This window comes from Schistocerca piceifrons, chromosome 2 (genome assembly GCF_021461385.2).
Source record: "Schistocerca piceifrons isolate TAMUIC-IGC-003096 chromosome 2, iqSchPice1.1, whole genome shotgun sequence".
NCBI lineage: Eukaryota > Metazoa > Arthropoda > Insecta > Orthoptera > Acrididae > Schistocerca > Schistocerca piceifrons.
This window is the reverse complement of record NC_060139.1, coordinates 425,152,583-425,180,015: the sequence shown is the minus strand read 5'-3', so window position 1 is coordinate 425,180,015 and position 27,433 is coordinate 425,152,583. Positions and strand designations below refer to the sequence as shown.

The 27,433-nt window shown below is 41.1% G+C and overlaps 1 protein-coding gene across 1 annotated transcript in view; it reads right to left on the bottom strand.

The window, feature by feature from the left end:
• Nucleotides 1-203: 203 nt before the first annotated feature.
• Nucleotides 204-27,433, bottom strand: part of LOC124775445 (Down syndrome cell adhesion molecule-like protein Dscam2) — a 91,994-nt gene continuing 64,764 nt past the window's right edge. The window contains exon 7 of the mRNA XM_047250278.1: nucleotides 204-988. Coding sequence (XP_047106234.1) covers nucleotides 869-988 — 120 coding nt within the window. The 3' untranslated portion in view covers nucleotides 204-868. The remainder of the gene's footprint in view (nucleotides 989-27,433) is intronic.

Here is a 27,433-nt window from a genome sequence, read left to right as displayed (position 1 = left end):
TCCAAAATGTTCCAGATTTGAGAAATTACAGTATTAATCTAAACATAACAGACTTTTATCTTGTCTTCTCACCACAACTGAATGAGATTATCTAAATATCAACCTTTCATGTGTTTGAAATAAATAATAGAAAGTGTGTTAATGTATTGTGACACTGTATTACTTTGAAACCATTCAAACATAAGGTATCTTGAACCACAAAAGACTGCATTTTATAAGGCATAAAACAGCAAACAACTAGTTACTTGTGTTATAAATGAAATTTTTCGACAGTGTCACAACTTATTCCTGCGATTTTTTCCATTTTAATTGTCAGGCTGACAGTTCCATTTTTCTGCACCATATTTTGACAACCACACTTGTCACCTTTGTCAAACTACTCTGCAGGAAAATGGAATCAACAACATTGCTAACTATGTGAATGTAAATATTATTAGACCACAAATATTTGCTATCTGATGGATGTTAGACAAATGAATGGGAACATTAAGGAATTAACAGTTTAATCAGGGAATCTTAAAATAATACACAATTGTTTTCCAGCAGTTGTATATATTCATTTCTCACAACATTATCTGAGGCACCACTTGTCATTGTACTGCTATATGTTGTAGGTAATGATGCCTCTCGAGCTCACTTGTATGATTTCATATACACTGGGCACTTAAGGTGTTGCGAAGTTATCCTTGACTGTGAGTATCACCTCCAAAACAGTTCTCACAAATTCTTAAAATAAGGCACTTGAAAAATCTTAGACTATGTTATTAAATCCACAATCTTATATTTCCATTTTCTTTTATCCAAGAAATGCACAACAGAGGAAACGGTTTGGAAGACAGATGCCATACCAGCACAAGTCAATTTACTGTCAGTACCTGTGAGATTTATACAAACTGTGGAGAGGAATCCAGTCCACAGCATCATCATCATCACCATACTGTGACTTCTTACAAATCTTTGTATAAACAGAGTCTGCACTGCTACCATACTGAAAAAGAAGACAGACTTCATTAATACTGAAGTTACAAATAGTTATATGATAATACCTGCACCATTCTTTCTGCATTTACCTTACACACTACATTATGACAAATAATGGAACGAATAAAGACAACCACTAACCATATAGTTGAGACACTGACTGACCAACAGGTACATAAATGAAAGTGGAAACATTGCTGAGTTTTTGGACCTTTTTTTTTAGTTACCTGATACAAAATAACCACACACACACACACACACACGTCTGTCTCAAACGGAAAGTCTAAATTTTTGTAATAAACACAAAGGAACCAAAGATCTCACATCTCTTCTAAGATGCTATTTTGGAACTGTGCGCTGCTGTTTGAGGTGCATAACACAAGGTAAGTGTATTTATTTGGTGGGCACAACAAATAACTTTCCAATTTTTCCTGTTTACAATGATGTTATCTTTTTCTTGCACCTTATTCTACGTTTCATTACATAATAAATTTTCTCAACAGCTATAGCAATCATTTAGTAACGTAAATATGTCTTTGACTTGCCAGAACCCATGTCTATGATAATATGAATGGTGAGATCAGAGGAAATAAAAATGCCATCAGAAATTTCTTACCATATAAAGTTTGCTTGATTTAATTGTAGGCTCTCAGTGTTTCTAAATATTCCCACTTGAGATCAAATTAGACACAAAACCTGATATGATTGAGAAGGTGCCATAGAACATAATGCCCAGTCACAGTAGTAGTGCCTCATAGAGAGATTCATTCAGTCTAAATTTTTACACAGAACCTAACAACATTCAGAGTGGATAGATTAAATACTGTTGGAGAGGAATGTTTAATCCTGTTAGAAATAGTTTACTTAGTAATGAAACTGAAGCAGATGGTTCCTGTGATGATGCAGTTGTTGAACAATTCAAAGAAAACAAGAGTCTCATTTCAAGTTGGTACCTCACTCACACAGTTATAGTTGGAGATGACCTCCATATATCTTTGATATGCTGGCAAAAAGACATGCAGTAAGCAAAAAACAGTGTCTGATATGCTGTTACAGAAGCAACAAAAACAATGTGTCAATTTTAAAAGAGCACAAAATCTCCAATTTTAGAGAAGCTCAAAATTTAACAATGACTTAAATGTGAGATGCTTTTAATACTTTACACAATGAAACTCTGACTCAAGATCTGGCAGAAACTCCAAAGAGAGTCTGGTCGTATGTAATAAGGTACACCAGTAACAAGACATAGTCAAAACTTCTGATGTGGGATAGCAATGGTAAGATGTTACTGATGACAATGCCAATAGGTGCATACTTAGCAATCAGATACAACTGCTCACTTGTCAAATGATCCATACCTAAAAGACTGGAAATCTCCAAATGAAGTGTTATAGGCCATCTGCTGTTCTTTATCTGTACAGGATGTAACAAAATTACATTTTAAAAATTTGAGAGATTGAGGAGGAGAAAATTTTTAATGCTTTGATATAAGGAACCTACAGCCAGAAATGTGAAATAAAGTTTCTACTGCCCCCACTGGGCTGTTGAAAATCCATATGTTACCTTTATGAGAAGTTACCAGGTGAGATTCTCAAAGGATACTTGTGTGGAGTTCTTGGAGATCACCATACTGGATGACATATCATATCATTTGAATAGTGCATGACATTTGAACTTTTGTAGATAATGCCTTGCCTGAACTGAGGGATGGTCCCATGCTACTGTGTACTATACACCATTCATCATAAGACTGAAACTCGTGTAAAGATTACAATATGTATTCTTCTGCATTTGCTGGAATGTCATTGGATTTCGTTTCACATGGAGCAGAAGCCATGTATGATAATGAGGAAATGGTTTATGTTGTGCATTACATGTACATTGAGTCAGTGATAATATGGGGCAGCATCTTTACCATTGCATTTAACTTGGACAGTACTGGCCAGACAGTTGATCCAACTAACCTGCAGTGATGTGAATAGTTCCAGCAAAGACATAAAGAGAGATGAGCAGAGCAATATAGCTTTGAATGTCATTTAATTTTTAAACAGAAGGAAATAATATATGGTAAAACTCAGCCGATACACTTCATAGGTGACCAGATGGAAAATATAACATGCTCTCGATGTTAGGTAACATAACTTTGTATTTTAAAACAAGAGTGATAGAAATTCCTGACTTTAACTAGGGTAATTTTGCTGCATGAGCTATGTGTGGCATAAAAATACGCAGCTGGAATTTTACCATATAGGTAAATATTGAAGCCACTGAATGTAATCTCTGTACACCTTTGATATTGGGCTCCGAGGAATACTGCTATGTTGATAACTGCTACATTGATAATGAGGTGATCAGCAATAGAACCGCAAGCCACCAAAAAATCCACATTTCCTCCTCCTCTTTTATGATTTGCTGTTCTGCATTTTGCATGGTTCAGGAGTGACGTGTCAGAAAGCTTTGTGCATTAGTTCCAGTACTTTTGGCAGTTTAAATGTCTTGTTATTACTCACGACGAATCCCTTAACTTGGCTCTAGATCAGTTCTATTGGGTTCTGATTGCAGTGTTGAGGTGACAACTGTAAAATTGCAGTATTTGTACAGTGTGCTTAATGCCATGGAAATGATTGTTTTCCATGTTTCTACGACACTTATCACTCTGGCTCATGTGAGACCACATCTGTCCTAGAAAACAATGGGCATATTCAAACAAAGAGTATTTAATTTTTCATTTTTCTACAAAAAATTTAATTGTGCAATATTTTCTTAACCTTTTACAATCTTTTATAAAATATCAATAATTAAAAAAGTGCATTTGCAATGAAATTCAGAATTTTGCATGTGATATGCAATTAAAAACTAGAAGACAAACATTTTTCTTCAAAATCATGATTAAGTATAAGTTAATTACCATATATTTGATGAATTTCATATTTAAAGGATTTAATTATTCAAACCAAACAAAAAAAGGTTATAGACCACAATGAATTTCAAACTGCTGCCCGCCAACATACACGAGTATCAATCTACGGTGCTATTGATTGCACCATGCATATAATTAAAATATCCTCCTTCATTATTAGTACATAGTCTTTCTTGAAAAATGTGAAAGGTAATTTTCCCTTGTAGTCTCGTGAAAAGCATTAACAACAACTTGTTTCTCACCATTAATGGTCTTCTGCATGCGTGTTTCACTAAGAAGCAGGAAGCAATGTCATCCATTTTCATGGTACATATGAACAGCTAGAAAATCAGAGCCCAAGTAACATTTACAGAGAGTGTGCCTGTACAAGATTTTTGAAATAAAAATTATGTAGCTAAAGTATGATTAAGGAAAGCATTGATGGCTGTTAATACCCCACAATGCCCTAAAGTTTCATTAACAGTGACATAGTAATAAGATAGAGTGGTGTGGAGAGCTGCATCAAACCAGTCTCTGGACTGAAGACTACAACAACAACTACTACAGTAATAAGATATCTAATACACAATAAGATATCTAATACATAAGTTGGCCCTAATTCCAAGAGTGGAACAACACCAGTGCATGAGAGCTGTGGCTGCTGACCAGTCATTGCATTTGTGTTTGTTCACATCAGGCATACTTTAATGATGAACAAAGTATAGTTTGCGGTTTCAGAACAATGGTGCTTCAGTGCAGTTTGATTGTTAGATCAGGGAATATCTCACAGACAACTTCAGGAAAAGAGTAATTGGAAGAGGATGCCCCGTCCCTTGGTCTCTGCACTCCACTGACCTCAACCCTCTATGGTCTGTTAGCCTTCTAACCACGGGTGATTTGCTTATTATCTGGGTGTAGGGCAATTTTATTTGATAATTAGAATAGTTCTAAGAATAGAATTATTGGAATGTAACAAGAAAACCAAAAACTTATTTCATAGTTGATTTTTAATTAAGGTTTAGCATACATAATGTAGGAAACACAAAAATCAGGTTCAACATTATAAAAGCAGAATGAACATGCTGATAAATTTTCAGAGAGTTGTACATCTTACAGCAAGGTTCTATACTCGAGCTCAGGAATAGGGATACAAAACTGATGCCATGAGAAGATACATGTGTAGATATGCGATTGAGACATGGGAATGTGAAAAATGTGACTTTAGCTGTTTCAGATGGGAAAATAGCAACCTTCAATATTCCAAGGCAACAAAAAACAATTTGATGGGAAAATAGCAGCCTACAGCGTTTCAGAGCAACAATAAAGTAATAGATGGGTAAATTGTGACATCCAGTTTGCAAAAAGATCATAAATTATGTCTGATGTGATAACTGTGGGCCCCACTAAATTATACGGAAAGAGCTGAATACACACATCCTCATCACCCTGAGCTGGAGGGTTAAGTCCCTTGTGTGTTCAACACCAGTGAGAGCTTGTTGAGTGCATCTTTATGGAACTTGATATCACAAGAAGGAAGCACAGAATCTTGCAGAGAATCAGATGAAACTTGGTTCATTGTTACACATTACTTAACAAGGTTGATGGTTGTCACATTGAACATTTACTCTACAGTAGTGAAGCCACAGATTTGATTTGCAGTATTTAATAGTACTTTAATGTCAATAAATATTTTCCAGACTATAGTATTCTTGTGTTTTATTGTCTACTGAATGTGTAGAAAATGTATAGTGCTATAGAAACTTTAGTTCATATTTCTGGTTATAGTTTCCTTACATCACATAAGTTCAAAGTATCAACCTCTACAATCACTGAAATTTTTGAAACATCATTCCATTACACCCGGTATAAATGATTCAGGGGACAATCTGAGCAGTCATCTTAGATTGTTTGCAGTTGAGTCTTTTACCATTTAGTAAAGTAATCGGAAGATCAAAACCAATTGAGGTGCTTTCCTTTGTTACTCCTCTCTGTAGCATTACTCTTGTAACACAGGCTTTGTGACCATGCAGATTGTTGATGCAGCATTTGATGCCCCAGTTTCTTTCCTCCAATAGCTATTATTATCCAGAATGAGATTTTCACTCTGCAGCGGAGTGTGCACTGATATGAAACTTCCTGTGAGGACAGGGTGTGAGTTGTGCTTGGGCAGCTGAGTTCAAAAATGGTTCAAATGGCTCTGAGCACTATGGGACTTAACTGCTAAGGTCATCAGTCCCCCTAGAACTTAGAACTGGTTAAAACTAACTAACCTAAGGACATCACACACAGCCATGCCCGAGGCAGGATTCGAACCTGCGACCATAGCGGTCGCACGGTTCCAGACTGAAGCACCTAGAACCGCTCGGCCACTCCGGTCAGCGGTAGCTCAGTTGGTAGAGCACTTGCCTGTTAAAGGCAAAGATCCCGAGTTCGAGTCTCGGTCCGGCACACAGTTTTAATCTGCCAGGAAGTTCATATCAGCGCACACTCCACTGCAGAGTGAAAATCTCATTCTGGAAACATCCCCCAGGCTGTGGCTAAGCCATGTCTCCGCCTTATCCTATCTTTCAGGAGTGCTAGTTCTGCTAGGTTCGCAGGAGAGCTTCTGTAAAGTTTGGAAAGTACGAGACAAGGTATTGGAAGAAGTAAAGCTGTGAGGACGGGGCGTGAGTCGTGCTTGGGTAGCTCAGTTGGTAGAGCACTTGCCCGCGAAAGAAAAAGGTCCTAATTTTGAGTCTTGGTCCGGCACAAAGTTTTAATCTGCCAGGAAGTTAACTATTATTATATTTATTCTTACTGATCACACTTCATCCCACATCATGATGTACTTTAATGTTTTATTTTACACACCCGCCCATGCCACAAGAACTTATGATCCTTGACTCAACCCATTTGCCCTTCCTCCCCACCCCATTTTCATCTACATCTACATTTATACTCTGCAAGCCACCCAACAGTGTGTGGCGGAGGGCACTTTACGTGCCACTGTCATTACCTCTCTTTCCTGTTCCAGTCGCGTATGGTTCGCGGGAAGAACGACTGTCTGAAAGCCTCCGTGCGCACTCGAATCTCTCTAATTTTACATTCGTGATCTCCTCGGGAGGTATAAGTAGGGGGAAGCAATATATTCGATACCTCATCCAGAAATGCACCCTCTCGGAACCTGGCGAGCAAGCTACACCGCGATGCAGAGTGCCTCTCTTGCAGAGTCTGCCACTTGAGTTTGCTAAACATCTCCGTAACGCTATCACGGTTACCAAATAACTCTGTGACGAAACGCGCCGCTCTTCTTTGGATCTTCTCTATCTCCTCCGTCAACCTGATCTGGTACGGATCCCACACTGATGAGCAATACTCAAGTATAGGTCGAACGAGTGTTTTGTAAGCCACCTCCTTTGTTGATGGACTACATTTTCTAAGGACTCTCCCAATGAATCTCAACCTGGCACCCGCCTTACCAACAATTAATATTATATGATCATTCCACTTCAAATCGTTCCACACGCATACTCCCAGATATTTTACAGAAGTAACTGCTACCAGTGTTTGTTCCGCTATCGTATAAGCATACACTAAAGGATTCTTCTTTCTATGTATTTGCAATACATTACATTTGTTTGTTAAGGGTCAGTTGCTACTCCATGCACCAAGTGCCTATCAGCTGCAGATCTTCCTGCATTTTGCTACAATTTTCTAATGCTGCAACTTCTCTGTATACTACAGCATCATCCGCGAAAAGCTGCATGGAACTTCCAACACTATCTACTATGTCATTTATATATATTGTGAAAAGCAATGGTCCCATAACACTCTCCTGTGGCACGCCAGAGGTTACTTTAACGTCTGTAGGTGTCTCTTCATTGATAACAACATGCTGTGTTATGTTTGCTAAAAACTCTTCAATCCAGCCACACAGCTGGTCTGATATTCCGTAGGCTCTTACTTTGTTTATCAGGCGACAGTGCAGAACTGTATCGAACGCCTTCCGGAAGTCAAGGAAAATAGCATCTACCTGGGAGCCTATATCTAATATTTTCTGGGTCTCATGAACAAATAAAGCGAGTTGGGTCTCACACGATTGCTGTTTCCGGAATCCATGTTGATTCCTACAGAGTAGATTCTGGGTTTCCAAACACGACATGATACTCGAGCAAAAAACATGTTCTAAAATTCTACAACAGATCGACGTCAGAGATATAGGTCTATAGTTTTGCGCATCTGCTCGACAACCCTTCTTGAAGACTGGGGCTACCTGTGCTCTTTTCCAATCATTTGGAACCTTCCGTTCCTCCAGAGACTTGTGGTACACGGCTGTTAGAAGGGGGGCAAGTTCTTTCGCGTACTCTGTGTAGAATCGAATTGGTATCCCGTCAGGTCCAGTGGACTTTCCTCTGTTGAGTGATTCCAGTTGCTTTTCTATTCCTTGGACACTTATTTTGATGTCAGCCATTTTTTCATTTGTGCGAGGATTTAGAGAAGGAACTGCAGTGCGGTCTTCCTCTGTGAAACAGCTCTGGAAAAAGGTGTTTAGTATTTCAGCTTTACGCGTGTCATCCTCTGTTTCAATGCCATCATCATCCCGGAGTGTCTGGATATGCTGTTTCGAGCCACTTAACTGATTTAACGTAAGACCAGAGCTTCCTAGGATTTTCTGTGAAGTCGGTACATAGAATTTTACTTTCGAATTCACTTAATGCTTCACGCATAGCTCTCCTTACGCTAACTTTGGCATCGTTTAGCTTCTGTTTGTCTGAGAGGTTTTGGCTGCATTTGAACTTGGAGGGAAGCTCTCTTTGCTTTCACAGTAGTTTCCTAACTTTGTTGTTGAACCACGGTGGGTTTTTCCCGTCCCTCACAGTTTTACTCGGCACGTACCTGTCTAAAACGCATTTTACGATTGCCTTGAACTTTTTCCATAAACACTCAACAATGTCAGTGTAGGAACAGAAATTTTCGTTTTGATCTGTTAGGTAGTCTGAAATCTGCCTTCTATTACTCTTGCTAAACAGATAAACCTTCCTCCCTTTTTTTATATACCTATTAACTTCCATATTCAGGGATGCTGCAATGGCCTTATGATCACTGATTCCCTATTCTGCACTTATAGAGTCGAAAAGTTCGGGTCTGTTTGTTATCAGTAGGTCCAAGATGTTATCTCCATGAGTCGGTTCTCTGTTTAATTGCTCGAGGTAATTTTTGGATAGTGCACTCAGGATAATGTCACTCGATGCTCTGTCCCTACCACCCGTCCTAAACATCTGAGTGTCCCAGTCTATATCTGGTAAATTGAAATGTCCACCTAAGACTATAAAATGCTGAGAAAATTTATGTGAAATGTATTCCAAATTGTCTCTCAGTTGTTCTGCCACTAATGCTGCTGAGTCGCGAGGTCGGTAGAAGGAGCCAATTATTAACCTAGCTCGGTTGTTGAGTGTAACCTCACCCTTCCCTTATAAACCACACACACACACACACACACACACACACACACACACACACACACACACACACACAGTCCCATGTCTCATCTGTTCATTTTCTCCCACATTTCTGTGTATTTTTAACATATTTGTGCGTATTTTTATATAGTCCCATTCAGTTTCACACATTTTTGTGTATTGCTACATATTTGTTTCTATTCCTATGTATCAGTGTATTATTTTATATCTGTGTGCATTTCTGTGTGTTTTTACTTATTTTTTACATGTCTTTCCTCTTATCCAGTTCCTCTCACAACCATCGACACCTGTTTTGCCCATTTCCACATCACACCCTTTCCCTTCACAGCATTTCTTCCACAATGGACCCCTTCTCCATCTTTCTGCACCAGTTCATAAAATGTGGGAGTCAACAAAATATTTACTCATTTGGAAGAGAAAGTTGGTGATTGAAATTTCATAAATAGATCTCACCGCAAAGAAAACCGCCTTTGTTTCAGTGACTGCCACTCCAACTCACGTATCATATCAGTGACACTCTCACCCCTGTTTCATGATAAACACGAAATGAGCTGCCCTTCTTTGCACTTTCTCAATGTCCACTGCCAATCCTACCTGGTAAGGATCCCATACCATGCAGCAATATTCCAGCAGAGGACAGACAAGTGTAATGTAAACTGTCTCTTTAGTGGGTTTGTCGCATCTTCTAAGTGTTCTGCCAGCAAAGTGCAGTCTTTGTTTCGCCTTCCCCACATGATTATCTATGTGGTCTTTCCAATTTAAGTTGCTCGTAATTGTTATTCCTAGGTATTTAGTCGAATTGACAGCCTTTAGATTTATGTGATTTATCATATACCCAAAATTTATTGGATTTCTTTTAGTACCCATGTGGATGACCTTGCAGTTTTCTTTGTTTAGTGCTAATTGCCACTTTTCACACCATACAGAAATTCTCTCTAGATCATTTTGTAATTGGAACTGATCATCTGATGATTTTACTAGATGGTAAATTACAGCGTCATCTGCAAACAATCTAAGCAGGCTGCTCAGATTATCACCTAGATCATTTATATAAATCAGGAAAAGCAGAGGACCTATGACATTACCTTGCAGAACACCAGATATCACTTCTGTTCTACTCAATGATTTACCATCTATCACTATGAACTGTGACCTCTCTGAGAGGAAATCATGAATACAGTTACACAACTGAGATGATACTCTATATGCACGAAATTTGATTAACATATTTAAAAACAAAGATGATGTGACTTACCATACGAAAGCGCTGGCAGGTCGATAGAAACACAAACAGACACATACATACACACAAAATTCAAGCTTTCGCAACAAACTGTTGCCTCATCAGGAAAGAGGGAAGGAGAGGGAAAGACGAAAGGAAGTGGGTTTTACGGGAGAGGGTAAGGAGTCATTCCAATCCCGGGAGCGGAAAGACTTACCTTAGGGGGGAAAAAGGACGGGTATACACTCGCGCACACACACACACACACACACACACACACACACACATATCTATCCACACATATACAGACACAAGCAGACAAGCTTGTGTCTGTATATGTGTGGATAGATATGTGTGTGTGTGCGAGTGTATACCCGTCCTTTTTCCCCCCTAAGGTAAGTCTTTCCGCTCCCGGGATTGGAATGACTCCTTACCCTCTCCCTTAAAACCCACTTCCTTTCGTCTTTCCCTCTCCTTCCCTCTTTCCTGATGAGGCAACAGTTTGTTGCGAAAGCTTGAATTTTGTGTGTATGTATGTGTCTGTTTGTGTTTCTATCGACCTGCCAGCGCTTTCGTATGGTAAGTCACATCATCTTTGTTTTTAAATATATTTTTCCCGCGTGGAATGTTTCCCTCTATTATATTGATATCATAAATTTGATTAACAGTCACTTGTGAGGAACGGTATCAAAAGCCTTCTGGAAATCTAGGAGTATGGAATCAATCTGAGATCCCTTGGTAACAGCACTCATTACTTCATGCGAATAAAGAGCTAGCTGTGTTGCACAAGACGATATTTTCTGAATCCGTGTTGGTTATGTATCAATAAGTCATTTTCTTCAAGGTGATTCATAATGTTTGAGTACAGTATATGCTCCAAAATGCTACTGCAAATTGAGGTCAGTGATATGCATCTGCAATTCAATGGGTTACTCCTATTTCCTTTCTTGAATTTTGGTGTGACCTGTGCTACTTTCCAGTCTTTAGGAACAGACCTTTCATCAAGTGAGCGGTTGTATATGATTGCTAAGAAAGGCGCTGTTGTGTCTGGATACTCTGAGAGGAACCTGATTGGTATACCATCTGGACCAGAAGACTTGCCTTTCTTAAGTGATTTGAATTGTTTTGCAACACCTAAGATATCTACTTTTATGTCACTCATGCTAAGAGCCATTCTGGTTTTGAATTTTGGAATATTTACTTCATCTTATTTCATGAAGGAATTACGGAAAACTATATTTAGTAACTCCGCTTTAGTGGCACCACCATCGGTAACATTTCCATTGCTATTGCACAGTGATGCTATTGACTGATTTTTGCCACTGGTGTACTTTACATATGACCAGAATCTCTTTGGGTTTTCTACCATATTTTGAGACAATATTTCTCTGTGGAAACTATAAAAAGCATCTCGCATTGATGTCGGCACTAAATCTTGGGCTTCTGGGATTTTGCGTTCTTCTGGATTTGGCATGCTGTTTTCATTGCTTCTGCAACAGTGTTCTGACGTGTTTTGTGTACCATGGTGGATCAGTCCTGTCTCTTATTAACTTATGCGGTATGAATCTACCTATTGCTGTCGATACTGTACCTTTGAATTTGAGCCATATCTGGTCTACACTTACATAATTAGCTTCGAAGGAATAAAGACTCTCTCTTAGGAAGGCATCTAGCAATTTTTGTCTGCTGTTTTAAATATACAGGGTGATTCAAAAAGAATATCACAACTTTAGGAATGTAAAACTCTGCAATGACAAAAGGCAGAGCTAAGCACTATCTGTCGGCGAATTAAGGGAGCTATAAAGTTTCATTTAGTTGTACATTTGTTCGCTTGAGGCGCTGTTGACTAGGCGTCAGCGTCAGTTGATGCTAAGATGGCGACCGCTCAACAGAATGCTTTTTGTGTTATTGAGTGAAGTGAATCGACGACAGTTGTTCAGCGTGCATTTCGAACGAAGTATGGTGTTAAACCTCCTGATAGGTGGTGTATTAAACGTTGGTATAAACAGTTTACAGAGAATGGGTGTTTGTGCAAAGGGAAAAGTTCTGGACGGCTGAGAACGAGTGATGAAAATGTAGCACGCATCCAGCAAGCATTTGTTCGCAGCCCAGGAAAATCGACTCGCAGAGCTAGCAGAGAGCTGCAAATTCCACAATCAACTGTATGGAGAGTCCTACGAAAAAGGTTAGTTACGAAACCTGAACGTCAACTACCCGAGACGATGGATCGGCCGCCAGGCAGCCCGTGACAGAGCACTTCATCACTGGCCTCCAAGAAGCCCTGATCTTACCCCCTGCGATTTTTTCTTATGGCGGTATGTTAAGGATATGGTGTTTCGGCCACCTCTCCCAGCCACCATTGATGATTTGAAACGAGAAATAACAGCAGCTATCCAAACTGTTACGCCTGATATGCTACAGAGAGTGTGGAACGAGTTGGAGTATCGGGTTGATATTGCTCGTGTGTCTGGAGGGGGCCATATTGAACATCTCTGAACTTGTTTTTGAGTGAAAAAAAATCTTTTTAAATACTCTTTGTAATGATGTATAACAGAAGGTTATATTATGTTTCTTTCATTAAATACACATTTTTAAAGTTGTGGTATTCTTTTTGAATCACCCTGTATATATTTTGCGTTTATTTTAAGTGGTTTTGGTTTATATGGTTTTGAGCCTTGCTACAATGACCTTGTGTTCACTAATCCCTGTATCCATCATGACGCTCACTATTAGATCAGGATTATTTGTGGCTAAGAGGTCAAGTGTATTTTTGCAATCGTTTACAATTTGTGTGGACTCATGAACTAATTGTTCAACGTAATACTCAAAGAAAGCATTTAGTACAATTTCTGAAGATGTTTTCTGTCTACCACCAGCTTTGAACATGTATTTTCACCAACAAATCGAGGGTAGATTGAAGTCTCCACCAATTATAACCGTACAAATAAGGTACTTATTCAAGTTTTCTTTGAAGCATTCAGCTATTATATCATCTGAGTTGCGGGGTTGGTTGAGGGAGCCAATTATTATTTTGGTATGGCTGTCGAGTATAACCTCCACCCATAGTAATTTGCAGGAACTATCTATTTCAACTTCACTACAAGATAAACTACTACCAACTGACACAAACACACCACCACCTACTTTATTTAATCTATCCATTCTGAACACGGTTTGCACCTCTGTAAAAATTTCAGCAGAATTTATCTCCAACCCTAGCCAGCTTTCTATTCCTATAACAATTTCAGCTTCAGTGCTTTCTATCAGCGCTTGAAGCTCTAGTACTTTTCCAACACTGCTACAACAATTTACAACTACAATACTTACTTTTGCTTGGTCGATTCTCGTCATTTCTTTGCCCTGTACCCTTTGAGACTGGAGCCCTTTTCGATCTTTCCCAAGACTGTATAACCTAAAAAACTGCCCAGTCCATGCCACACAGCCCCTGCTACCCATGTATCTGCCTCCTGTGTGTTGTGGACTCCTAACCTATTTAGCGGAACCTGAAATCCCACCACCCTATGGCGCAAGTCAAGGAATCTGCAGCCTACACAGTCACAGAACCATCTGAGCCTCTGATTCAGAGCCTCCATTTGGCTCTGTACCAAAAGTCCGCAATCTGTCATGTCGATGATGCTGCAGATGGTGAGCTCTGCCTTCATCTCGCTAGCAAGACTGGCAGTCTTCACCAACTCAGATAGCCACCGGAAACCAGAGAGAATCTTTACCAATCCATAGCAGCACACATCATTAGTGCCAACACGAGCCACCACCTGCAGTTGGCTGCTAGCTGTACCCTTCATGGCATCCAGAAGGACCCTTTCCACATCTTGGATGACTCCTCCCAATATGCACACAGAGTGCACATTGGCTTTCTTCCCATCCTTAGCTGCCATATCCCTAAGGGGCTCCACCCATCTAACATTGGAGCTCCCAATGACAAGTAATCCCACCCTTCGTGCTTGTCTGGGCCTCTCAGGAGGACCGGACACTGCTGCAACAGGCGAGGCCACCCTTGCTGGCTCAGAAGTACTTTCAGAGTGGTCAGCACCTCAAACCTGTTACAGAGGCATAAGGGTACAGCCTTGCAGCCAGCACCAACTTTCGCCTTCCACCCAGGGATTAACGACCCTGCCACAGTTCGACAAGAATCTGAGGGCGCAGTGGCATCAGAGATCCCAGGCAATGCTACAGGTTCCAGAGGTGCCAAAGCGCTCACCTCGGGTGTCCCATTGTCACCGTGGCCCAGGGCAACAGCCTGGAGCCTGTCAACCATGGCCAACACAGCTTCCAGCTGATTACGGACTGTGGCCAATTCTCCCTGAATCCGTACACAACAGGCGCAGTCCCTATCCATCCGTAACAACCTTTCCATCCGTAACAACCTTTTTCCTCTCTTTTATCTCACAAGCCGTTCAAACCAAACAGATGACTGATGACTACGCGAATTTACACAATTCAGGTACTACTAAAACGTGATGCTACAACACTCAAATACAATAATATGCCCAAAATTTAGGAGCATTCCAGTAGCCAACTCCATAAGTTATTAAAACTGCTGACGTCCAACTGCGGCCTTGGGGCACCGCTACTCAAACCCTATCCTGTCCCCGGTGTTCCTCGTCATCCACCCCTCTTAGCACCTAAACCTTGCCTCTAAACCCTGCCTAGTTACCTTTACGACTTGCCACATCCTCAGAAGCTCCCTACCAACAATCCACCAGACCCAGAGCTGAAACATTCCCATAACACTATTGTTAACCTTCCCACCAAACCCCCAGTTCCTCAGAAGTTTCAGTCCTATCCAAAGGCCTCATTTTTAGCCCTAGAACCAAATTTAACTGTGTTAGACGTGTGAAAGATCTACTCTTCTTCTACCAATCCCTGCAATGGAAGCACTTCTTTGTTGCCAACCTCTCTAACCAAAACCAACCTAATTCCAACATTGAACCTTACCTCTCCCAGTTCATACCACCATCCAACCGTAATCCTTCTCCCTCCCACCTAACTACCTGTTGGTCACCTTCCAGGAATATCTTACATCCAACTTAGGCTCACCATCATTGCCCAGAACACCAACCTTTCAGTGGAAGAAAGAATAGCCGTACATAACTTGAAAACAAATCCTGACCTAATCATCCTACCAGCAGACAAAGGTTCCACCACTGTTGTTATGAATCACAGTGACTACCTGGCAGAGAGTGTTAGCCAGTTATTTGACTCCTCCAGATATAAACTCTGCCAGAGTGATCCCATCCCAGAAGTCTGACACAACCTCCAGTCTCTGTTTAAAGCCTTAGGCCCTTCCTAGAAACTGTGCCCTGAGTCCATTTCACTCCTCACCCCTATGATATTCCACATACCCACCTTCTACATGCTCCCCAAAATCCACAAACCCAACAACCCTGGACAACCCATCATGGCTGGTTATTGTGCCTCCACTGGTAGAATTTCGGCCCTCATTGACCAACACCTTCAACCAATTGACGGTAATCTAACCTCCTACATCAAAGATACCAACCACTTTCTTCACCAACTCCCCAACATCACCACCCCTTTACCTCCTGGATCATTACTCATCACTGTTGACACCACCTCCATGTACATCAACAACCCTCATGCCCAAAGTTTTCAGACTCGAAATCCACTATCTCATTACCAACTTTATCCCAACCCGCAACTACTTCTGCTTTGAGGGGAAGGCACACAAATAAATCTGTGGCTCATCGATGGACACCCACATGGCTCCCTACTAGGCCAACATGATTATGGGCCATCTACATTCTATCTTCATCCCTTCAGAACCTCAATACCTTCTCTCCCATCTGCTTCACGGTCATCCTCAACCTAGCATGCCACCTTCTTAGACACCGAACTTCTCCTCTCTGATGGTTCCATCCACACCTCTGTCCACATTAAACCCACCAACAGTACCTGAATTTTGACAGCTATTGTCTCTTTCACACCAAAAAAATCCTGCCAGTACAGCCTGGTCACCCAGGGACAGCATATCTGTAGTAACAACAACTCTCTTGCCCATTAGGATGAGGGTCTCATCAAGGCCTACAGAAACAGGCACTATCCCCCAGGCCTAGTCTGCAAATAGATCTCCTGTGTCATTTCCCCTCATATCCCAAAACCTCCCTCCAACCCCAACAACTAGCCACAAAGGAGTGTCCCTTCACCACCCAGTACCACCCCAGACAGGAACAACTGAACCACGTCCTTTGCCAGGACTTTTGTTACCTATCAAGATGCCCTGAAATGAAGGGACATCCTACCTGAGATCCTTCCCAACCCTCCAGCCACGATGTTCTGTTGCCCACCCAACCTCCACAACATCCTACCCTATCCCTATGCTGCTTCGAATCCCAATCCCTTGACACAAGAATCTTATCCCTATGGAAGACCTAGGTAAAAGACCTGCCCAATCCACCCATTCAGCGCTTCCTCTTTCAGTCCTAACACAGGTTTATTCTACCTTTGCCATGAGGCAAGGATTTGAGAGCAGGGCTGAGTAAGGATGGATGAGGATTTTTCTGTACAAGGTTGCTACAAGGTGGTCTCAGTGAGGCCTATGCAGGGCGTAATTATCCTCCCAATCTTGTGCAGAAACAGGTCTCTCATCCCTTATTTCTCCAGTCACTCACCACCTCCAAAAGTCCCACCGTCTGGCCACAGAGGAGCATTCCCCTCATCACTCAGTACCACACAGTACTGGAGCAACTGAATCACATTCTCTGCCAAGGTTCTGACTACCTCTCATCATGTCCTGAAATGAGGAATGGCCTACCCACTACCCTGACACCCTCCCTCCCAAAGTGGTATTCCACACCCACCAAATCTACTCAATATCCTCATCCATCCATTCTCAAACCCAGCCAGAGTGATCCCATTCCAGAAGTCTGACACAACCTCCAGTCTCTGTTTAAAGTTTTAGGCCCTTCCCAGAAGCTCTGCCCCAAGTCCATTCCACTCCTCACCCCTATGATATTCCACACACCCACCTTCTACGTGCTACCCAACATCCACAAACACAACAAACCTAGATGCAAGACCTGTGCCCTACATTCTCCCACCACCACCAACTCCAGTCCAGTCACTAGCATCATCCATCCCATCAAGGCAGGGGTACTTGTGAAACCAGTCATGTGACCTACAAGCTAAGCTGAAACCATTTAGCTGCATTCTATGTGGGCATGACAACCAAAAAGCTGTCTGTCTGCATGAATGGCCACTGAGAAACTCTGGCCAAGAAGCAGCTGCACCACATAGTTGCTGAGCATGCTGTCCAACACAATGTTCTTCATTTCAGTGACTGTTTCACTGACTGTGCCATCTGGATCCTTCCTACCAACACCAGATTTTCTGAATTTGACATGTGGGAACTCTCCCTGCACTATATTCTACATTTCTGTAACCCTCCCGGCCTCAGCATTTGTTCCTGTCCCTGTATGCTCCTAAAAGTAGCACTTTTCTATCCCCCACCCCTACACTGCTATCTGTTCCTCTCTCTGACGCAGCCTCCTCCTTACCTCCACCACACACATTCCTTCTCCCATCATGCACTGATGCTTGTAGCCCAGCCATAGCAGAGAGAGACATTGCTGATGGCTGTATGAGTTGCATTTGTGTGAGTTTGTGTCTGTATGTTGTCTAATTTAGAAGAAGGACTTTTGGCTAATGGCCAATGGCCTACTTGTTTAACAGTCTCTTTGTTGTGCCTATCTGTGACTCAGCATCTCCACTATGTCAAATGTCCTCCCACTATAGGAGCTAGTAGTTAACCCTTTAGCTACCCCTGCCCTCCCCCTCCCCTTGCTACCCTATAAACACAATTTAGAATATCTAACTTTCATGTTGTAGAGTTACAGAATTTTTACGTTGTTGGTTGTTGTAGATTTTTGTATATGGGCATTATATCTTATTGGGTTTTGTAATTTTTCTAGACTGTCTGAAGACGGCTTTCAACACAGGCAAAACATTTCGCAAATGAAGAACTAATAGAATGTCCTTCATTGCAACTGTGAATGAATTCTCTCTGTCTCCACTATATGGTGAGTGCCGCCCAGTTAGCCATGCAGTCTAACACACTGCTTTCCGAGAGGGAAGGCATGCCGGTCCCCGGCATGAATCTGCCTGGCAGATTAGTGTCAAGGTCTGGTGTGCCAGCCAGTCTGTGGATGGTTTTTAAGGTGGCTTTTCATCCACCTCAGCAAATGCAGGCTGGTTCCACTTACTCCATCTCAGTTACATGATGTCGGCAGTTGCTACGCAAACACAGTCTTCATGTGTCAGGGTGTATACGTGGACAAGGAAAAAAAATTCCTGGATTTTTCCTGGATTTCTCGGTTTAAAATACACTTTCTCCCGGGTGACAGTATATTTTCCCTTATCAATCCTTTGAATGGTTATGGTTTCAGAAATCAACTTAAAATGTGTTCAAAAATGTTCAAAAACCAACAGGGAAGCATTTCAAAATCATATGAATAATCGGTATGCAACCGTGCACTGGATGCTAGGTGCTTTGTGGAACAAGCTTTTTTCCTCAATAATATGAATTTGGCACCCCCTTTTCCCAGTAGCATGTAGCTGCTTGCTGCGACTGCTTGCACAGCCAACAGCCACATTCCTGTTGCCAGAAGCGGGAGAATCTTCTACTCAAACGTGACCCAACTGCGCATGCGCATGAGTCCACGCTTAACTGCTAAAACAAATCAAATGTAAACAGTTGTGACTTCACGCTAATTGGAGGCAATTTTTTGTTATGAAGCACTGCATAGCCTTCTTGCCTTTGACACGCTTGCATGAGCACTGTGTGTCGTTCTTGCATATGGCGCATTTCCTTTGCAATTTAAGTTATTTCCATTTCTTTTCTCTCGTTTATGTTTTATTGTCGAAGTATTATTCTGCAGTAGCGGGATACAGTAATATTCTTTGTTAGAGTATCGGTCCTTACTAGTCAAAATTACAAAAATTTAACTGAAAACTAAAACAATGAAAAATTCCCGGAATTATAAAAATATCCCTGGTTTTTCCCGGATCTCCCGGTTGTCCCGGGTCATATACACCCTGTGTACGCATACACCATAATTACTCTACTGCACAGATATTTGGGGCTACACTTGTCTGGTGCGAAATGCTCCCGTGGGGTGTCCATCGGGGGCTGAACCGCACAATAACCCTGGATTCGGTGTGGGGTGGAAGTGGGGTGAGTGGACTGCTGTAGCCTGTTGTGGGGTTGTAAACCACTGAGGGCTACAGCAGGGATGAAGCCTCTCCATCATTTCCAGGTCCCCAGTTCCATACAATACAATACAATACAATATGATGAGTACAAATCTATATGTTCATAATTTTGTCTTTATTCCAGCCTGGATTTTCCATTGTTTGTAATTTATTGTTTGATATTCTAGACAACATTCCATTGGAACTACTGACGGCCTTGAGAGAGCCAGTCCTGACAAAACTCTACCATCTGGTGAGCAAGATGTATGAGACAGGCGACTTACCCTCAGACTTCAAGAAGAATATAATAATTCCAATCCCAAAGAAAGCAGGTGTTGACAGATGTGAAAATTACCGAACTATCAGTTTAATAAGTCACAGCTCCAAAATACTAATGTGAATTCTTTACAGATGAATGGAAAACTGGTAGAAGCCAACCTCAGGGAAGATCATTTCGGATTCCGTAGAAATGTTGGAACTTGTGAGGCAATACTAACCTTACAACTTATCCTAGAAGAAAGATTAAGGAAAGACAAACCTACGTTTCTAGCATTTGTAGACTTAGAGAAAGCTCTTGACAACGTTGACTGGAATGCTCTCTTTCAAATTCTAAAGGTAGCAGGGGTAAAATACAGGGAGCGAAAGGCTATTTACAATTTGTACAGAAACCAGATGGCAGTTATAAGAGTCGAGTGGTATGAAAGGGAAACAGTATTTGGGAAGGGGGTGAGACAGGTTTGTAGCCTCTCTCTGATGTTATTCAATCTGTATATTGAGCAAGCAGTAAAGGAAACAAAAGAAAAATTCAGAGTAGGTATTAAAATCCATGGAGAAGAAATAAAAACTTTGAAGTTCACCGATGACATTGTAATTCTGTCAGAGACAGCAGAGGACTTGGAAGAGCAGTTGAACGGAATGGACAGTGTATTAAAAGGAGGATATAAGATGAACGTCAACAAAAGCAAAACGAGAATAATGGAATGTAGTCGAATTAAGTCTGGTGAAGCTGAGGGAATTAGATTAGGAAATGAGACACTTCAAGTAGTAAAGGAGTTTTGCTATTTGGGGAGCTAAATAACTGATGATGGTCAAAGTAGAGAGGATATAAAATGTAGACAGGCAATGGAAAGGAAAGCATTTCTGAAGAAGAGAAATTTGTTAACATCGAGTATAGATTTAAGTGTCAGGAAGTCGTTTCTTGAAAGTATTTGTATGGAGTGTAGCCATGTATGGAAGTGAAACATGGACAATAAATAGTTTAGACAAGAAGAGAATAGAAGCTTTCAAAATGTGGTGCTACAGAAGAATGCTGAAGATCAGATGGGTAGATCACATAACTAATGAGGAGGTATTGAATAGAAATGGTGAGAAGAGGAGTTTGCGGCACAACTTGACAAGAAGAAGGTACCGGTTGGTAGGACATGTTCTGAGGCATCAAGGGATCACAAATTTAGCATTGGAGGGCAGTGTGGAGGGTAAAAATTGTAGAGGGAGACCAAGAGATGAATACAGTAAGCAGGTTCAGAAGGATGTGGGTTGCAGTAAGTACTGGGAGATGAAGAAGCTTGCACAGGATAGAGTAGCATGGATAGCTGCATCAAACCAGTCTCAGGACTGAAGAACACAACAAAACAACAACATTCTTAATTGATTCATTCAGCAAAAATTAAAGTTCTATTACAAAATATTAAACAACTACTAGTTGCTAACTGGATAAGTGCATGAAACATGTTCTGTTCATAATATAACTTCATGCATTCAAGGGGGCTACATTGTGTTAGCCAGGAAATACATGTTTGCATTGCCCCAATCTAACTTCATAACAGCATAAAGTGTGAGATGAAAATATACCAATAGAATCGTATTAATATGTGATGAATTTCTGTTTTTTGTTGTTCTGTGTAAAACACATTTCATAACTAAAATCATAACAAACATGTTTGGTTAGAGGCTCGCTAAAGAGCCCAAACACAACAAACTCTGTGTATCCTTTGCTGTAAAACAAATGAACCCATACTTCAATAATTCTCACCATTCTGTGCTGTTGTGGAGTAAGCACACATTTCTATGTACTGTAGACATAAACACACACACACACACACACACACACACACACACACACACACACACACACACACACACACACATATCAAAAAAGATTTTGCATCACCCCAATTCCCAGAAATCCTAAAAAAGTTTTGCATGACCCTAATTCCGGAATTCCTGAAGATAGACATTGACTGTGGATATTGTTTCACAGACTTTGACTGTTCAGAGACATCACTAAACCCATCCAAAGATGTAAACAACCATGCACGAGCAGTGCCTATTAGACAGAGGGGGTCCGACAGCCGATCATTTCCACTCATTCCACTAGGAAGGAAGTACACAGCTTGTGTTGTCTGTAGTTCAACCATGCCTCGATGGTCAATACCGTGATTTGATCATGTCCACATTGTTACTTTGTGCCAAGAAGGGCTTTTAACAAGGGAAGTGTCCAGGTGTCTCAGAGTGAAACAGAGTGATTTTATTTGGACATGGAGGAGATACAGAGAGAGGCAGGAACTGTCGATGACATGCATTGCTCAGGGCACCCAAGGGCTGCTGCTGCAGTGGATGACTACTACTTATGGATTATGGTTCAAAAGAACCCTGACAGAAATGCCACCATGTTGAATAATGCTTTTTGTGCTGCCACAGGACATCATGTTAGAACTCAAACTGTCCACAATAGGCTGCATGCTGTGCAACTTCACTCCTGACATCCATAGTGAGGTCCATCTTTGCAACCAAGACACCATGCATGGGTCCAACAATATGCCGAATAGACCCCTCAGAATTGGCATCAGATTCTCTTCACCAATGAGTGTCACATATGGCTTCAACCAGACAATCATTGGAGGCATGTTTGGAGGCAACCTGGTCAGGCTGAACGCCTTAGACACACTGTCCAGCGATTGCTGCAAGGTGGAGATTCTCTGATGTTTTGGGGTGGCATTATGTGGGGCCACTGGTGGTCATGGAAGGGGCTGTAAGAGTTGTACGATACAGGAATGCCATCCTCTAATCAATAGTGCAACCATATTGGCAGCATATTGGAGAGGCATTCATCTTCGTGGATGACAATTTGTGCCCCCATCATGCACATCTTGTGAATGACTTCCTTCAGGATAATGACATCACTCGACTGGAGTGGCCAGCATGTTCTCCAGACATGAACCCTATCAAATGTGCCTTGCATAGATTGCAAAGGGCTTTTTATGGGTGACGTGACCCACTAACCAGTCTGAGGGGTCTACGCCAAATTGCTGTTGAGGAGTGGGACAATCTGGAACAACAGTGCATTGATGAACTTGTGGATAGTATGCCATGATGAATACAGGCATACATCAATGCAAGAGGATGTGCTACTGGGTGTTAGAGGTACCGGTGTATACAGCAATCTGGACCACCACCTCTGAAGGTCTCGCTATATGGTGGTACAACATGCAATGTGTGGTTTTCATGAGTAATAAAAAGGGTGGAAATGATGTTTATGTTGATCTCTATTCCAATCTTACGTACAGGTTCCAGAACCAAGGTGATGCAAAAGTTTTTTGGTGTGTGTGTGTGTGTGTGTGTGTGTGTGTGTGTGTGTGTGTGTGTGTGTGTGTGTAAGTATGGTGATGAATTGTTTGAGTGTAGAACAACCAAACACATTACATGCTCTCTTTACCTATTCAATATTGCTAAGTATAACCAACCTGAGATCAAGTGATGACTATCTCCTTCCATTCCTTTCAAATATTTTTTGCATAAGAATCATGTTAAGTCATTCGCTCAATTCCCTTCAACTAATGACATCGGCAGTTGCTTCAGTGGCTTGGTTAATAATGTGCCTCATGATAATAAAAGGCAGAAACCTGATAATTACATAAATACATAATTTACATCTATTGACAGTAATCATTAATTTCATTTACCTATATATTTTTGCTCAGGTTTGCCATCTGTGAATGTTTCTCTCACTCATCACTGAATTACATAATCATCAGTGTTTTCATTTGTCATGACATACTGGGAAAGATTTCATAATAGTAATAGCTCAGGCCTTTTTCTTTTATTATAGTGGCATCCTACTCCACACTTGTCTCTCCTCTTTTGTACTATTGCTGCATGATGTGGGATTTGCATCAGATAGGATTGATGGAGGACATAAAAAAAGTTCAAAGAAGGGCAGCTTGTCCTGTATTATTGCAAAATAAAGGAGAGTGTCACAGATATGATACATGAAATGGGACAGAAAAAATTAACACATAAATCCTTCTGTGCGAGCACTGATTTCTCTTATTTTGTTATGATAATCATTCCTCACTATGTAGGTGGGTGCCAACAAAATATTTTCACACTCTGAAGAGAAAGTTGCTGATTGAAATTTCACGAGAAGTCCTGCCGCATTGAAAAGTCTCTTTGTTTTAATGATTGCCACCCTAATTCACATATCATATCTATGCCACTCTCTCCCCAATTTTGTGACAGTTCAAAATGAGCTGCATTTCTCTGAACTTTTTCGATGTCATCCATTGACCCTTTCTGATGTGGATCCCACACTGCACAGCAGTACTTCAGAAGAGGTGAACATACATAAGCAGTCTCTTTCATAGCCCTACACTGGAAACAATTCTTTGCCACCAATTCCTCCAATGAAAACCAAAACAAACCTATCCCAAACATTGAACTTTGCCTTCCCCCATTCTTACTACCATCCACCTCCCACCTAAACACCCTCCAGTCACTTTGTAGGAATTCCTTACCTCCAACTTGGCCTCACCATCCTTCCCCAGATTCCTTCTAAGAACACTAACCTTTCGGCAGAAGGAAAGACAGCCATTCACAACCTGAAAACAGTTCCTGGCCAAATCATCCTCCCATCAGACAAAAGTTCCATCACTTTCATGATGAGTCATAGTGACTACCTGACAGAAAGACTCCACCAATTGTCTAACTCCTCCATCAATAAGCTTTGCCAGAATGCTCCCACCCCAGAAGTCCACCTCCAATCCTGACTAGAATTTCTCCCCTGCGTCCATCTCCTTCCTTACCCCAAGAACACCCTGCACACCCATCTTCTGCAAGGTTCCCAAAATCCACAAATTCAACAATCCTAGATGCCCCAATGCAGCTGGGTATTATGTTACCACTGAAAGGATTTCTGCTCTTGTTGACTAACACCCCCAACCAACCGCCAAAAACCTAGCCTCCCACATCAAAGATATTAACCACTTCCTTCACAAACTTTCCATCATCCCCACCACTTTACCTCCTGGATCCCTTCTCATCACTGTTGATACCACCTCCCTATCTGCCAATATCCCTCGTACCCATAATTTTTGCACTATTTACACTACTTCTCCCAATGTCTTTCAGGCTCCACACACACCACCTCATCCCTTACCAACTACATACTACAAACAAATCCATGGCATGGCCATAGGCACACTCCCAAAACTCCCAACCACTTGTATGGTTCAGGTTCATTAATGTCATCTTCATGATCTAGACACAGGGGCAAGATATCCTATCCACATTCCTTCACAACCTCAACACCTTCCACCCCCCACCTTCCCATCCCTCCCATCTGCTTCACTGGGTCCTCCTCTACCCAATGTGCAACCTCCCTGAACACTGAACATTGATCTCCACTTCTCTGATTAGTACATCCACACCTCTGTCCACATTAAATCACTAACTATCAAGAGTGCCTGTGTTTTGACAGATGTCATCCTTTTGACTCAAAAAAATCCCTCCCATACAGCCTAGCCTCCTACTCTAAACCTGCGACAGGCTTATCCTACCTCATCAAAGGCTGGGCCACCTATGCAACCAGCCATGTCATATACTAAATCTGCTGTAAACCATGCACAATTGTTTATGTTGGTATGACTACCAACCACATGATCACTATGATGAATGTTCACTGCCAGACGAAAGCCAAGAATGAAGTTCACCATCTCGTGGTTACAACATGCAGCTGAGCACAACATGCTCAATTCCAGTGGCTGCTTCACATTCTGATCTATCTGAATCCTTGCCTACACCACCACCTTCTCTGAACTACACAAATGGAATAATCCTTACAACACACTCTCTGCTCCCATAATCATCCTGACTTCAACCTCAGGCAACTCACTGTCTCTGCACCCTCTTGCCAACTGTTTCCCCTTCCTTGATCCTGTCATCCACATTCATTTAACATCTCCATTTTGCCTCCAGCATGCACTGCTTCCCATTGGCCCCTACAATAATGCATTACATGGCTATTCCACATACATTCCACATTTCTCTCCTGCATTTGTACCTAGCAAACTGGCTGCCAGCCCCTGTGCCACAACTACCCATCCACAGTCCCTCTCCTTGCTTTCCTCCCTCTCTGCCCACCCCAAAAAACTCTACTCCCTCCACAACTACCAAAATATATCATTTTCAATGTTAATTCAACTGGCACCATGTAGAGGCATAGGCTCGTGTGTGTGTGTGTGTGTGTGTGTGTGTGTGTGTGTGTGTGTGTGTGTTTGTGTGTGTGTGTGTGTGTGTGTAAGTGGGTTTTTTACTATAGCTCATCAAAGGATAACTCTGAAAGCTAACAAGTTTTCTTTCTTTTATGTACACCTATCAACAACTCAATATTTCTGCATTTTGGTGTATGGTTTCCTTTAATACAAAAGTATTAAAATAAGAAGTTTCAGAAAGAAGCCCTCAGTATGCTATGGACAGAAGTAAAACATTGGTGTAATGAGTGTTGTGGGAACTGTGAAGACATCACTACTTGTGACCTATATAAGAGCTTTTTTCTGTTTTCTTTGTCACTTTCTTTCTTTTTTCATAGTTGTACATGACTTTCTAGTAATGTAGCATAGTGTTTATTTTGTTCTTTAATGTAATGAGTAACTGTTTGTTGAAAATAACAATATGCAAAAGATTTTATTTCCCTTTTGGTCATTAGTAATTAGGTTTTCTTGTCTATTGAATATGTAAAATGTTTTGATTATTTATCATTTATTGCATTAATTTTGATTGGAATGCCTTTGCAAAGTTAAATGTATATTGAGATATTGTACAAGCAGAGTGGGAGTGATCAGAACATTGATTGTAAGGAGATTAAAAAGTGTGCTGACTATGTCGTGTTGTGAAACAATCGGTGTGAATGAGAAACTGATTAACGATGAGTAGATTTCTGCTTCTTCCTGTAATGGAAATAACTTTAAAACCCTCTACTGAACTGTGTTACTTCAGTGTTGTGCATGAGAGACATAATAAATTGCTTGTGCAAAGCTGAAAGTTGGCAACAACTGTAACAACATCTAACTACCCAGTGGCCTTTAAAATCCCACTGATGAAATCACTGCTGAGTGGAAAGTAAAATTCCACATGAGATAATTCATCTGCAGCATCTAGGAGCTGATTTCAATGCGCTGTCTGCAATGATAAGCTGCTGACAACATTGCACCTCACCACCTGCATTGTAACTGATAAGGATATCTGCTTTGGACCTCATCAAAGACTAAAACAACTATTAAAAGTGTAAACTTTATATCTGGAACTTGTTCAAAGAAACTAGTCTTTAATTTGCTTTTTCTTTAAAATAAATGTCATGTTAGTGAAATT